Raw genomic sequence first — 15,951 nt, forward strand, 5'->3', positions numbered from 1 at the left:
GTTTCCCAGGCCCAGTGCCGGCTTCCATGACCCTACAGCAGCAGGGGGGAGGGGGAGGGACAGAGGTGATGCCTGGCCCTATGGTCAGCCCCCACGGCAAGTCACAGGCCCCGCCCCCAGCCGCCAGGTACAAAGAGGAGCGGGATTTCTCCGGGGGTCCCAGCGACCCGGTAGCATCCCTGGTGATCGGCAGCGAGGTGACCCCCATGCAGCGCCGGCGCCAGTCCCCACGCAGGGCCAACATGCTGGCGCAGGAGGCAGCTGCGGCAGCTGCAGCCGTTCTGGCCGTGGAGACCAAGCAGGCCCCCATGCCACCCATGCTGTCAGCCCGTGACAGTCACCTGCTGGGAGCCATCCCCCACTCCATGGCCTTCCCCCCCTCCATGGTGGCTCCCCCCCTGCCCGTCTTCAACTCCTCCCACCAGCCCATGCCCGACGGCTTCCCTCGCATGCCCTCCAGGCGTGGCCGCAGAACCAGGATATCCGGCGGTGACCACGGGGCCGGCTATCACTTTGACCAAGTGATGGACGCCAACACCGGCATCTCCCGCAAGCATGCTGTAGTGCCCTTCTTCAAAGCGGGTCAGCTGAGCACCAGAGAGCCCGAGATGTTTGAAGGCATGAGCAGGAAGGCTCCGCTGGTCACCCAGGCCACACAGACGGGGCAGGGCTCCTGCAAGGAGGACTTTGCCGTGCCCATCAGCAAACCTCACCCCGCCAAGGACTCCAAGTATGCGGACATCGATCCCACAGACGGCAAAGGGGGGTTCCCGCTAAGCTCTTACTCCTCTTTCCCCTCCACACCACACCACCAGCCGTTCCGCACCATGCCGGTCAGCCACCGGGCCAGCGAGGACTGCTACACCAAGGGGTTCGTGGAGGGGGAGGGCTATGCCAAGAGGGGTAACTCCAAGACGGTGGTGTCCCCCAGCTTCGGGGAGGCTGCGGCGCGGGCAGTGATGACGACGAGTGTGGGGGACAGCGCCACCGTGGTGACCGTGGCCATCATGAGCCGCCAGACCTCCAGCGCCAAGACCCGACTGGCCTCCTCTGCCCTCAGCCCCCGCCCCAGCACCAGCCACGACTCGGGGGATGACCTGAAGGAGAACATGAACATCTCCTCCCCGGACCCCCTGGACCCCTCCGGCGCCGATGGGGCCTCCTCAGGGGTGATGACGCGGCGGGGTCGGAGGTCAGGGTCGTCCATCACCAACACCATGCCCATGACCTCATCCAGGGGTCGCACGCTGCGCCGGAGAACAGACCCGGACAACATCAGCATTGAGGACGACGAGAACTTTGAAATGATGATGGAGGACCGCAAGGAGAAGGCTCGGGCCGCGGAACAGGAGAGGATGGAGGTGAGACGAAGGTGGCTTTGTGTCCCAGTAAAAGTTAAAAAAAAAGTTTTATTTGTTATGTTGTAGTTAAAAATTCTATATTACCGATGTCATTCTGGTCATCATTCTGCTCACAACCGCATCACAAACACTGTCATGCCTTAATTAGTTAATCAGTTGTTTTTTTCCCAGCATATAACCACATCAGACACTGTCATCCTTAAGTGGGTTATTTCTTTCCTACATGTTACTACAACATCAAACACTGTCATGCCCTAGTAAGTTATTTCTTTCCCACATATTTCCAGAACATCGAACACTGTCATGCCCAAGTAGTAAGTTAATTCTAATTTCTTTCCCACATGTTACCTCAATATCAAATGCTGTCACACCTTAGTAAGTTATTTCTTTCCCACATTTCCACAACGTCAAACACTGTCATGCTCAAGTATTGAGTTATTTCTTTCCCACATGTTACCACAACATCAAATGCTGTCACACCCTAGTAGGTTATTTCTTTCCACTTTGGGACTTTTTTCAAATGTTTTTTTCTAATTGATTATGAAGAAAGAAGATGGTGATGTGACGAAGTTGCTATAGAGGTCCATTTAGGTTTGGGACTGTGTGTCAAGGCTGTACTCTACACCTCCTGTCATAATGATAGCCGGGCATTAACCAAGCCCAAGAGATACAGACACTTGCAGTGTTGGTCAGGAAATTAGAGCAACACACCTAAAGCTGCACCCGTGAAGTGGATGGTACTCAACCGTGCAATCCCAGTCTTCCCATTTAAGCCCACAGCACACTTAACTCTGAGTAGAAGCCAGCCACGGGGCCTGAAAAACCCACCTCCGCTGGGAATCGAACCCGCATCCTCCCAGCAGTCAGTCCCACAACGCTAACCACTTTGCCATGGCGGCTTGTGTAGTCTCTGTAAGGTGATGGCTAGACGAGATGGAATGCACATGTATTCCTTTCTCTTCCTGCTTTCCCCCCTGTCCCCAGATCAGCATCCGCATCGACGACTCACAGTGCATCACGTACGGGGACCAGAAGCGGTGGCAGTGTGAGCTGTGCAACAAGTCGTACACCACCAAGCACAACCTGGTCATGCACATGCTGGACCACAACGGCATCAAGCCCCACCTGTGCCTGGTGTGCGGCAAGTACTTCAAGCAGCTCAGCCACCTCAACACACACATGCTGACCCACGACAAGGTGCGCCCCCACGTCTGCCCCGTCAAGGTGAGAACAGGCGACAGGATGAGTTTTTCTTCATGAGGGACGTGGAAATAGCTGTCATGTTTGTCCCATTTAGGTGACGGGCGCAATAGCCGAGTGGTTAAAGCGTTGGACTGTCAATCTGAGGGTCCCGGGTTTGAATCACGGTGACGGCGCCTGGTGGGTAAAGGGTGGAGATTTTTACGACCTCCCAGGTCAATATATGTGCAGACCTGCTAGTGCCTGAACCCCCTTCGTGTGTATATGCAAGCAGAAGATCAAATACGCACGTTAAAGATCCTGTAATCCATGTCAGCGTTTGGTGGGTTATGGAAACAAGAACATACCCAGCATGCACACCCCCAAAAACGGAGTATGGCTGCCTACATGGTGGGGTAAAAACGGTCATACACGTAAAAGCCCACTCATGTGCATACGAGTGAACGCAGAAGAAGAAGAAGTCCAGTTTAGGTGAGAACCAACCCACAAACTTTTCTCAGTGAGGGACGGGGAGTAACTCTCATGTCTGTCCTGTCAAGGTGAGAACCAACGAAGTAGTGAACTTTTCTTAGTTAATGAGGGACGTGGAAATAGCTCTCATGTATCCCCTGTCAAGGTGAGAAACCCACAAAGTAATGAGCTTTTCTTAATGGGGGAAGTGGAAATAGCTCTTATGTCTGTCCCGTTTGGGTGACAATCAAAGAAGTAATGAAATTTTCTTATTGAGGGAAGTGGAAATTGTTCTTCCGTCTATCCTGTCATGGTGAGAAACCGACAAAAGTAACGATATTTTCTTCATGAGGGAAGTGGCAATAGCTCTTACGTCTGTCCCGTTTAGGTGAGAACCAACCCACAAACTTTTCTCAGTGAGGGACGTGGAAACAGATGTCACGTCTGTCCAGTCCAGGTGAGAACGGATGAAGTGACGAACTTTTCTTAGTTAATGAGGGACGTGGAAATAGCTGTCATGTCTGTCCTGTCTAGGTGAGAACCGACAAAGTAATGAACTTTTCTTAATGAGGGATGTGGAAATAGCTCTCATGTCTGCCTCAGTTAGTTGAGAACCAACCCACAAACTTTTCTCATTGAGGGAGGGGGGGAGCAGCCTTCATGTCTGTTCCATCAAGGTGAGAACCAATTTAACGAATGAACTTTTCTTAATGAGGGACATGAAACAGCCCTCACAGCTGTCCATTCAGCTTTTCAAGGTGAGAAACCAACCAACAAACTTTTCTCAGTGAGGGAAGGGGAACTTCCCTCACATGAATTGAACAGTCCTGTTGTTCATCCTTCCCCCATTACGCAGTGAACGCAGGCTGTCGGAATTCAGTCTGTGACGGAAGGTGGGAGAATCAGTGGTTAACTCACTCAGTACGGCCAGTCCTCTCTTCTCCTCTACACAGACCCCTCGGATGTCCAGTGGGTGTCTGAATGACCCAACCTTTAGCTTCCGTTGTCAGAATTGTGGTATTCTTTGTCAACATTCACCTCTTCAGTATAAGAGCCTTCCACTTGCAATATTTTGATGATGGTAATTGGGGTGAAACGCTGTTAACGTCGTCTCTTTCGCCGCTCGTATGGAGAGAGTTAAGATGCTTGTCTGCCAGTGCAGTGTTCGTGAGGATCAGGGTTCTATATTCCTGCTCTTCCCTTTTGCCCAAGTTTGACTGGAAAATTAAACAGAGCATCTAGTCATTCAGTGTTGTCCTCTGACAAAATCCTGTAAAAGAAATCCGCTCTAATAGGGGGGGGGGGGGGGGGAATATATATATATATATAGATATAGATATATATATAATTATGCATCCATTCGAGGCTTAAGTGCATTGTGTAATGCTGCTGGTGAGGCATCTGTCTAGCAGATGAGGTGTAGCATAGATATATTATATATTTGTCCGAATGCAGTGACACCTCCTTGAGAATCTGAAACTGACTGAAACCCTCGGAATTGATCATGCAAAAGGAAAACATCATCCCATACTCATCCTGTGAACTGAGATGTATAGCTAAATTATGTTGGAGTTCCCCATTTCTTGATAACATTATGGTGAATCACCCTGTCAATGGAAAACATCAAACCTGTCACCCTTCCAAAAGAAAACCTCACATCTATCACCCTGTCAAAAGAAAACCTCATACCTATCACCCTGTCAAAGGAAAACCTCATTCCTATCACCCTGTCAAAGGAAAACCTCATGCTTTTCACCCTGTCAAAGGAAAACCTCATACCTATCACCCTGTCAAAAGAAAACCTCATACCTATCACCCTGTCAAAAGAAAACCTCATACCTATCACCCTGTCAAAAGAAAACCTCATACCTATCACCCTGTCAAAAGAAAACCTCATTCCTATCACCCTGTCAAAGGAAAACCTCATGCTTTTCACCCTGTGAAAGGAAAACCTCACATCTATCACCCTGTCAAAGGAAAACCTCATACCTATCACCCTGTCAAAGGAAAACCTCATGCTTTTCACCCTGTCAAAGGAAAACCTCATACATATCACCCTGTCAAAAGAAAACCTCATTCCTATCACCATGTAAAAAGAAAACCTCATACCTATCACCCTGTCAAAAGAAAACCTCATACCTATCACCCTGTCAAAAGAAAACCTCATTCCTATCACACTGTCAAAGGAAAACCTCATGCTTTTCACCCTGTGAAAGGAAAACCTCACATCTATCACCCTGTCAAAGAAAAACCTCATACCTATCACCCTGTCAAAAGAAAACCTCATACCTATCACCCTGTCAAAAGAAAACCTCATTCCTATCACCATGTAAAAAGAAAACCTCATTCCTATCACCCTGTCAAAAGAAAGCCTCATACCTATCACCCTGTCAAAGGAAAACCTCATACCTATCACCCTGTCAAAAGAAAACCTCATTCCTATCACCATGTAAAAAGAAAACCTCATTCCTATCACCCTGTCAAAGGAAAACCTCATACATATCACCCTGTCAAAAGAAAACCTCATTCCTATCACCCTGTCAAAAGAAAACCTCATTCCTATCACCATGTAAAAAGAAAACCTCATTCCTATCACCCTGTCAAAAGAAAACCTCATTCCTATCACCCTGTCAAAGGAAAACCTCATACCTATCACCCTGTCAAAAGAAAACCTCATTCCTATCACCATGTAAAAAGTAAACCTCATTCCTATCACCATGTAAAAAGAAAACCTCATTCCTATCACCATGTAAAAAGAAAACAACCCTGTGAAAAAGGATAATCTCCCTTGATTACTATGTACATCAGTCCTGTCAAAGGAAAACCTCATTATGTTGGGGTTCCCCATTTCTTGATTACAATGTACATGATAGTGAATCACCCTGTCATCGGAAAACCTCATCATGTTGGAGTTTTCCGTTTCATGATTACGAGTTTCAGTTTCAGTTTCAGTTGCTCAAGGAGGCGTCACTGCGTTCGGACAAACCATATACGCTACACCACATCTGCCAAGCAGATGCCTGACCAGCAGCGTAACCCAACGCGCTTAGTCAGGCCTTGAGAAAAAAAACAAAAAAAACCAAAAAAAAAAACCAGGGGAATAAATAATAGATAAGCTTACATAAATAAATAAATAAATGAATAATAATTATAATATAGAAAAAGGTAGTAGTAATAATAATAGTAATACTAATAAAATGATTTTAAAAAATAAATAAATAAATAAATAAATAAATAAAATAATAAATAAAAATAAATAAAAAAATAAAATAAAAAATAGAATAAATAAATAAATAAATAAGACAACAATGGTGATAAATAAGCGAATAAATGTAAAACATGAAGACACACATTCACACACACACCCACACATGCACAATAGAAATCACCAAACATGCAGTTTCACAGATATGAAAGCACAGTCAAATACATATAAACGTACATGAGCTCCAACACACACACACACACACACACACGCACACACACATTACCTTGCACCTCCTCTACCCCCCTCCTCCACACACTCATTTCTAGTCTACGCTCCTCTACCCCCCTCCTCCACACACTCATTTCTAGTCTACGTATCGCAGCTTCCACGGCACACACACACACACACACAATCACACACTCACACACACAAACACACACTCACAGAGATGAACACTTACTTGTACAAGCACACACACATACGCCCATATCTCCCACCCCCAACCCCACACACATATATACAAAGATACACACACACACACACACACACACATATATATGTTCCAATATCCTGTTGCTCCCACAGTGTAGGCATGCATATACTCACATACCTCATCCTCTACCCCACCTCCCCCCGCACTCCCACCTCCTCACACACACACACACACACACACATACACACACACACACATGATTACGAAGTACATGATAGTGAATCACCCTGTCAAAAGAAAGCCTCACCCCATCCTGTCCCCCCCCCCACAGAGCTGTGGCAAGGGGTTCACCCAGATCAGCCACCTGAAGCGCCACCAGGCGGTGCACCTGGACTCCAAGCCCTACAGCTGTGACGAGTGCGGCCGGGGCTTCACCTTTCCCAGTGAGCTGCGCATTCACAAGGAGAGGCACGTCAGCGGCCGCTACATCGACCACACCTGTCCCGAGTGCGGGGAGGTGAGTTGGGTCTGTTAAGTGTTTGCCAGTGGGTGGGTGTGGGTACATGTATGGGTGGGTGGGTGCGTTTGTGTGTGTGTGTGTGTGTGTGAATCGGAATCAGAATCATATTTATTTGTCATGAAAACCGTAAATGAAAGGTTTATAGACAGAACAATAAAGGGGGGAAAAAAAGAAAAAAAGAGCTAAACTAAATGTAAGGTGTTCTAATTAAAAGTGACATATTCTTTGAAACAGTCATATATTAATTAATTTACTAGTCAGGGTTGTACAGGGTCGTAATTACACCATTGACTCACTGTATCAGTATTATGTATGTGTAGTTGGGTATTTGTGGTTGTTGGGGGGGGGGGGGGGGGGGGTGAGTGGGTGTGTGGGTTGGTGGGTGTGTGAATGTGTGTGGCCATGTAATGTGCCAGACTCAGCAGTGAGTATCCTCAAGGTTTGAGTCTCACGTCAGGAGCCTGATTTTTACTGTCAACCCCTACACTTGGTCTTCACTAGTGGTATGGGTATGGGTAGTTATTTTGAAGAGCTTATAGACCAAGATCCAACTTGCAGTATACACTAAGCGCTTGTAAAAAAGAGCCTCAGCAGCAAAAGGGTTGTCCCATGCAAATTTCTGTAAAACCCAAAAAATCTGCTTTGATAGTAAATTAAAAAAAACCCAAAACACTCGTACACTCTTAGAAACAAATGAATGTTGGAGTTTCAACTCATGAACTCACAGATGAAAAAAAAAGAAAAAAAAACTTACAAAAAAAAGTTGTCTACTTCTCCATGTTTTGCCACTGACTTTTTTGTCTCTTATCTCATCCCCTTGGCCTCTTCAGGAGTTTGCCAGTGGAGCGTTGCTACGGCAACACGAGGTGATCCACGAGAACCGCAGCAACCTGAGCTGCTCCTACTGCAGCCGCAACTTCCGCTACCCCAGCCAGCTGCGTGACCATGTGGTCATCCACTCCAACAGCCGTCCCTACATGTGCACTGAGTGTGGCATGGACTTCATGAAGGTCAGTGTAGTGTAGTGTAGTGTAGTGTAGCTTAGTGTAGTGTAGTGTAGCGTAGTGTAGTGTAGTGTAGCATAGTGTATTGTTTGTTGGGTGACGGAAAGGAAATGGAATAAGAAAAAGGAACAAAGTTCAGTTTGGATTTTAACATGTACATTTATCATTGAATGTCATGTGCGTAAATGTTTAATGTTGCATGTGCAGCTGAAAGACACTTTTCAGGCCCAAATGCTCAGCTTGTATCACAGATTGTCATGAGCTTACGTTTTGGCCAACAGGGCAAAGTGAGAGCTGTGTAATCAATGGTTTCTCCATTACAGTGGGAAGTCATTTACAGTGTAGTCTTTTGTGAAGGACTATGACTTACAAACTAGGAGGCAAGATTGCTCTGGCTCTTTGTGCTGCAGCCTTGGGGGCTAGTCGGCCTTCAGGGAACCAGTCCCATCACCAACTGTCATAAAACCCTCTTGAGTGGGGACATAACTCGGGCAAGACACTCTCCACGATGATCAAATTCTCGCCCAAATAATTGAGACAGCAGTTGCCTCCTCTGCTTGTTGAGATGGTCATAGGGGGACAGGACTGACTATCATACATAGACAGTCACAGTTGTATCCTGTACCCCACTGTGTACCCCACTGAATGACACAGTTAACGATTGATGAGTGCCCCCAAGACAGCTGTCAGTCTGCTCTTCCCAGGCATGGACTTAGTGGCCGGTGAGGCTATGAGCACTGTCATTTGATTTGACCTGGCTCTTCCCAGGCATGGACTTAGTGGCCGGTGAGGCTATGAGCACTATCATTTGATTTGACCTGGCTCTTCCCAGGCATGGACTTGGTGGCCGGCGAGGCTATGAGCACTATCATTTGATTTGACCTGGCTCTTCCCAGGCATGGACTTGGTGGCCGGTGAGGCTATGAGCACTATCATTTGATTTGACCTGGCTCTTCCCAGGCATGGACTTGGTGGCCGGCGAGGCTATGAGCACTATCATTTGATTTGATCTGGCTCTTACCAGGCATGGACAGTGGCCGGCAAGGCTATGAGCACTATCATTTGATTTGACCTGGCTCTTCCCAGGCATGGACTTGGTGGCCGGCGAGGCTATGAGCACTATCATTTGATTTGACCTGGCTCTTCCCAGGCATGGACTTGGTGGCCGGCGAGGCTATGAGCACTATCATTTGATTTGACCTGGCTCTTCCCAGGCATGGACTTGGTGGCCGGCGAGGCTATGAGCACTATCATTTGATTTGATCTGGCTCTTACCAGGCATGGACAGTGGCCGGTGAGGCTATGAGCACTATCATTTGATTTGACCTGGCTCTTCCCAGGCATGGACTTGGTGGCCGGTGAGGCTATGAGCACTATCATTTGATTTGATCTGGCTCTTCCAAGGTATGGACTTGGTGGCCGGTGAGGCTATGAGCACTATCATTTGATTTGATCTGGCTGTTCCCAGGCATGGACTTGGTGGCCGGTGAGGCTATGAGCACTATCATTTGATTTGATCTGGCTCTTCCCAGGCATGGACTTTGTGGCCGGCGAGGCTATGAGCACTATCATTTGATTTGACCTGGCTCTTACCAGACAACAGCAGGTAGCCTGTTGTAGCAAATAACTCTTGTGTTTGTAAAGTGCTTAGTGCTTGGACTCTGATCAAGGATAGGTGCTGTGCTGTATTTGTGTCCACATCATCATCATCTTCTTCTTCTTCATCATTTGTGGGCTGCAACTCCCATGTTCACTCATATGTACACAAGTGGGTTTTTAGGTGTATGACCGTTTTTAACCCCGCCATGTAGGCAGCCATACTCCATTTTGGGGGTTACCATCATCATAATCTCTTCTTCCTGCCACAGGAGCACCACCTGCGGTCACACCAGTTCACCCACACAGGGCTTCGGCCCTACAGCTGCCCGGTGTGTGGGCGTGCTTTCAACCAGCGGGCCAACATGCAGCGCCACATGCTGATCCACAAGGCGGAGCGCTCCTACCGCTGCCAGTACTGCGAGAAGAGCTTCACCCAGCCACAGACCCTCAAGGCACACATGGTGGTGCATGCTGACCACAAGCCCTACCAGTGCAACCTCTGTGGTGAGTCCCTCCGTCAAAAGTTTCTGTTTTTGATTTTGTGGTTTCAGTTTGTCAAGAAGGCATCACAATGTGACAATGATGGTGAAGATTTTGAAGATGTTGATGCTGCAGGCAAGGAGTTTGGGCCGCCTTCACAACCTGCATTATGATGTTAAATGTAGACACAGTGTGATGTGTTGATGAAGACGTTAACTCACTCCGAACTAATAGTTCTCTCCCTTGCTTTCCCTCGCAGACAACCCATTTGTTAGGATTAGGAAAAAAATCACAAAAAAATTTGAAACACAAAGGAATTGAATGAATGAAACTCAGTGTACTTGACCCACTGACCCCTCTCCTCATGTCGTGTGTATGCCCACCCCCTCCCTCTCTTCACAGCCCTCAGAAGCTGAGTCACTGTCAGTACCTTTCTTGCTGGTAGCTTTCTTCACTGCAGATACTTTATTCAGTGTCTTCATCATCCTCGTCGATGCCGAAACCTTTCAGTTTGAAGCATTTCAATCACTTCAGCAGCAGTAAAAAGCAAGCCGCTGTCGTGATCTAGTTTGTTCCAAAAATTTCCACTTGTATCGCCTGTGACGCCATTTTCGATACGTATACAGATAAGCTTGTCAAGTGGGGTTCCAAGGTCAACGGCTGGCCAGCAAGTGTATAGTTACGGAAAATCACGAAGAAACTTTCCATTCGACCCTTGATACATTCACAATGCCCAGTGTAGCTGCGATTTTTATGCTACCCCATCCAGAACGCTACCTTACGTCAGGAACACTTTAGCGTTCCATCGTTCGGAGTGAGTTAAATGTAGACACTGTTGTGATGTGTTGATGATGACATGAAATGTAGACACTGTTGTGATGTGTTGATGATGACATGAAATGTAGACACTGTGTGATGTGTTGATGATGACATGAAATGTAGACACTGTGTGATGTGTTGATGATGACATGAAATGTAGACACTGTGTGATGTGTTGATGATGACATTAAATGTAGACACTGTGATGTGTTGATGATGACATTAAATGTAGACACTGTGATGTGTTGATGATGACATGAAATGTAGACACTGTGTAATGTGTTGATGATGACATTAAATGTAGACACTGTACTATGTGACACTGTGTGACATGAACTTGAAGTGACGATGATGTTGAGGATGTTGATGATGTTGCAGGCAAGGAGTTTGGCCGCCTGCACAAGTTGCATGGTGATGCTAAATGTAGACACTTTGTGTTGTGAAGTGACAATGAGGTTGAGGATGTTGAGGATGTTGCAGACAAGGAGTTTGGCCGCCTGCACAAGTTGCATGGTGATGCTAAATGTAGACACTTTGTGTTGTGAAGTGATGATGAGGTTGAGGATGTTGATGATGTTGCAGGCAAGGAGTTTGGCCGCCTGCACAAGTTGCATGGTGATGCTAAATGTAGACACTTTGTGTTGTGAAGTGACGATGAGGTTGAGGATGTTGATGATGTTGCAGGCAAGGAGTTTGGCCGCCTGCACAAGTTGCATGGTGATGCTAAATGTAGACACTTTGTGTTGTGAAGTGACGATGAGGTTGAGGATGTTGATGATGTTGCAGGCAAGGAGTTTGGCCGCCTGCACAACCTGCACGGACACATGCACATGCACAACAACTCCAAGCCCTATATCTGCTTCTGTGGCAGCTCCTTCACCCTCAAAGGTCTGTGTTGTCTCTTCCCCCTGAACCCTGTCTCTCAGTCTGTCTCTTACTGTCTGCCTGTCTCAGTCTGTGTCTGTCTCAGGCTCTCTGTCTCTCTGTCTCCTATGGAGACTTATTTACTGATCGATCTATATAGATAGACATTTGAGCCCTGCACCCTAGCAATGCTCTGGCATAAAGATTTGACTGGTTTGAATGTTCATCGCATTCCTACATGATGCTTGAACTGCAAGCAAAGGGAACTATCTTCTGCAGTGTCCACAAGTAATTTGGAGGAAAAACAGTGTAATTGTCTGTGTTTTTCTGCATGAATAAGCCCACCCAAGGCTGTAAAACTCCTCAGGCTTGAACGGGTTCAGTCCATAATGACCAGATTGCATTTTGGAATAACTGATGTAAATGTTCATGCTTATCGGTACAATTATCACACAGATTATGATTTACATCCTCTGTCTGTAGAAACTAAAGAAGGTGAAATGCATTTTCTTCTCTGTAATGTCCATTTCTAGAATTTGTTAGAAACGTATATTGCTCTAAATCTAGATTTAGGTTATTGGTGTCCTCCACAAATGCTGTTACTGTCTGAAACTTTGTGTCTGTAAGAGAAATTGCTCTGACAGTTTTCTTGGGGAATTGAATGACTGGGTTGAAGATGTCTGTACTCACCCCTTCACAAGGGGCGAAGGCGTTTGCTGTATAAACCGTTAATATTTGTATGGGGATGTGTGTGTGGTTTCATCAAGTACCTATGTTCTGAAAACAGTGAAAACAGAAGAGAGAGAGTGTTGTGTTGTGCCTTGAACAGATCAGGGGAGACTACCCAGGTATCCTCTTTGACAAAGTTGGCACTTTGCCAGATTGTTTTGTGTGTATTTCTACGTGTGCACACATATATTATTACAAAAAGAGCACATTGTGCATTGGATTGCCTTTTTGGCAAGAAATGCATTTTTGGCTAAAAAATGCATTTTTAGCCAATGTGACCCTTTTTCAAAAGAAGTTAAAAAGGTTAAGGAAGAGAAGCTCAAAATCTAAATATAATCTTTCAGTTGTCAGTGATACTGATATTTTAATACAAGTCCATTTTAGGCACCGTCAGGTTGTGTTTTTGCATGAGAACAGAACATAATGTTACTTGTAACAAGAGCAAGCCTGAAGTGATGTTTTTTGTTTTTGTTTTTGCACTGACTCAGTTAATATATTGACAAAAAAATTCTCTGAAAACCAGACAGATTTGTTGGATTTTTTTTTAACTGAAGGAGTTGGGGGTGGGAGATGGGGGGTGGGAGAGGAGGCAAGACAAGACAAAACAAAATCTTTATTAACGAGGGTAATAGATAAGCAAGTAACATGCTTTTTTACATCCAGCCCTCGCCCTAAAGAGGGAATAAAGCTAAAAAAGCGAAAATGAGCACAAAATCAAAACACAATCAAAATATACCATTATTTCACCATTCAAAGCCATTCCACAAAAGGAAGTAGAAGAGAAGAAAAGAAAAAAAAAATCATGAAACACACACACACACACACACACACACACACACACACACACACACACACACACACAAACGCACACAAATGCACCCACTCAAGAGAGAGTGAGAGGGAACCCACAAATTGTCGAAAGCAATGTTGGATTTCAGGTGACGTCAATTTTTGTGAATAGGTACATTTTTAGATTTTGCTTAAAGTTGTTGTGGTTAGTAATATTTTTTAAACGTGATGGTAAATTATTCCAATACGTTTCCCCGCTGTATGTTAGGCTGGATTTAAAAAGATCAAGATTTGGACGAGGTATATGCAAATTATGTACATGTCTTATGTTATTTACTGGGAAGTTATTTATAATTGAAGGAGGTGCGTAGCCGCTTACTATTTTGTGCATAAAAACAGCCTTATTATATTCTAGTTTTAGCTCCAGTGGGAGGATATCAAGTGACCTATAATCATCAGGAGAGGGAAAAATAGGCCCATGCAGTCAGCAGTGGGCTAGGAGGCAGAGTGAAGGGAAGTAATAAGAATGGTAAAGGTGAGGTGCTAAAAGAAATAACACCAACTATACAAGCGACAAGTCTTGAAGTGACCATGAGTGTGATACTGCTGTCAGGTTTAAAAAAAAAAAAAACACCCAAAAAGCAAAACACTGTGCTGGTGACAAGTGCTGAAGTGAATGCAAGTGGGTACTATACCAGTGACAAATGTTCCATGTAAATACAAGTGGGTACTATACTAGTGACAAATGTTCCATGTAAATACAAGTGGGTACTATACTAGTGACAAATGTTCCATGTAAATACAAGTGGGTACCATACTAGTGACAAATGTTCCATGTAAATACAAGTGGGTACTATAACAGTGACAAATGTTCCATGTAAATACAAGTGGGTACTATACTAGTGATGAGTGTTGAAGTGATTACAAGTGGGTTCAATAGTGGTGATGACTGTTGAAGTAAATACAAGTGGTTACTATACTAGTGACGAGTGTGGAAGTAATGACAAGTGGGTACTAAACTAACAACAAGCATTGAAGCGATGACAGACAGGTGTGTGCTGACTGTGATGCTCCCCCCCCACACCCCTCCCTCTCTGTGTGCAGGCAACCTGAACCGCCACAAGAAGGTGAAGCACGGCCTGAATGAGAGCACGGAGAACATGGAGGAGGACGCTGTGCACTTCCTCAGCTCCTGGTCGGAACGTGCCCGCAGCGAGCGCCTGGGTGACGAGTCCATGGACGGCTACGACCTGAACGGAGCCAACGGTCAGATGGACGGCCTGGAGGGCATGGAGGGGCTGGACGGCAACATGGACGGCAACATGGACGGCAACGACATGGACGGGTCCTCGCTGGATGTCATGGACAAGAGCTCCAGCCGCAAACAGCGCAAGTCCACGCCCAGGAAGATCCCTCGCCGGTCGGCGGGCGGCAGGAAGAGGACAGCGGAGAGCACCGGGGAGGATGGGGAGGAGGAGAACGAGGACGGGGAGGAGGAGGTGGATGAGGAGGACCTGCAAGGCGACCACTCCCTGCCCGTGCACTTTGAGGCACTGACCGACGACCATGATGACCCCAATGTCGACACCACCTCAAGCAGGAAGCGCCAGACAAGGGACGACGACTCTGCTGACCAAATGGAAGGGGAGGCCAGCCCTCCCAAGCGAAGCCGGCGCGATCGTTCCCGTCAGTACGCAGCCATGGCCAATGGGGACTTTGTGGCGGGTCTGTCTGACAGCGAGCGGGAGGAGGGGGAGGGGGAGCCTGTGGACGATGATGCAGACTGGCTGCCCGGGGAGGGGCCCCACAAAAACGGAAAGGGAGCCAAGCTGGACTCACTGATCGCTGAGAAGTTCAAAAGTTCCTAAACTCAGCCTCATGATGAAGGAACAGGCTTGGAGCCAAGTGGACTCGCAGATTCCCGAACATGCTTTGAATCGAGCTCAACTTGCTCTTCACTAAGAAATTCAAAAGTTCTTAAACTCTGCCTCGTGATGAAGAAACATGCTTTGAGCCAAGCTGGACTCGCTCATTACTGAGAAGTTCAAAAGTTCCTAAATTCATGCTTAGAGCCAAGCTGGACTCGCTCATTACTGAGAAGTTCAAAAGTTCCTAAACTCTGCCTCGTGATGAAGAAACATGCTTTGAGCCAAGCTGGACTCGCTCGTTACTGAGAAGTTCAAAAGTTCCTAAACTCTGCTTCACGATGAAGGAACAGGTTGGAGCCAAGCTGGACTCGCTGATTCCCGAGAGGTTCAAAAGTTCCTAAACACTGCCTGAAGAAGACAGGTTTCTTGTTTTCTGTTTTTTCCACAGAAAAAAAGCCTTCATGTGTAGGTTTTTGAGGGCTTCTTAAGAAGAGAGGAAAGCGTGACAGTGTGCAGCTCAGTGTCTGAGACTGTCAAGGTCTGTTTGTTGCGTTGCCGACCTACTCTTTGAACTGGTGGATCTGATCTTACAGAGATGAACATGTCACATCTCCGAACCTTTTTTTT

At 46.4% G+C, this 15,951-nt stretch overlaps 1 protein-coding gene across 1 annotated transcript in view; it reads left to right on the top strand.

The window, feature by feature from the left end:
- Nucleotides 1-15,324, top strand: part of LOC143282286 (uncharacterized) — a 16,012-nt gene extending 688 nt beyond the window's left edge. The window contains exons 1-7 of the mRNA XM_076587885.1: nt 1-1,361; nt 2,346-2,579; nt 6,984-7,169; nt 8,003-8,182; nt 10,045-10,279; nt 11,861-11,962; nt 14,561-15,324. The exon at nt 1-1,361 is cut by the window's left edge and continues 688 nt beyond it. Of these exons, the coding sequence (XP_076444000.1) occupies nt 1-1,361; nt 2,346-2,579; nt 6,984-7,169; nt 8,003-8,182; nt 10,045-10,279; nt 11,861-11,962; nt 14,561-15,324 (3,062 nt within the window). The remainder of the gene's footprint in view (nt 1,362-2,345; nt 2,580-6,983; nt 7,170-8,002; nt 8,183-10,044; nt 10,280-11,860; nt 11,963-14,560) is intronic.
- The last annotated feature ends 627 nt before the right edge of the window (nt 15,325-15,951 follow it).

Source organism: Babylonia areolata, chromosome 5, assembly GCF_041734735.1.
Source record: "Babylonia areolata isolate BAREFJ2019XMU chromosome 5, ASM4173473v1, whole genome shotgun sequence".
In the NCBI taxonomy this organism is placed as follows: domain Eukaryota; kingdom Metazoa; phylum Mollusca; class Gastropoda; order Neogastropoda; family Buccinidae; genus Babylonia; species Babylonia areolata.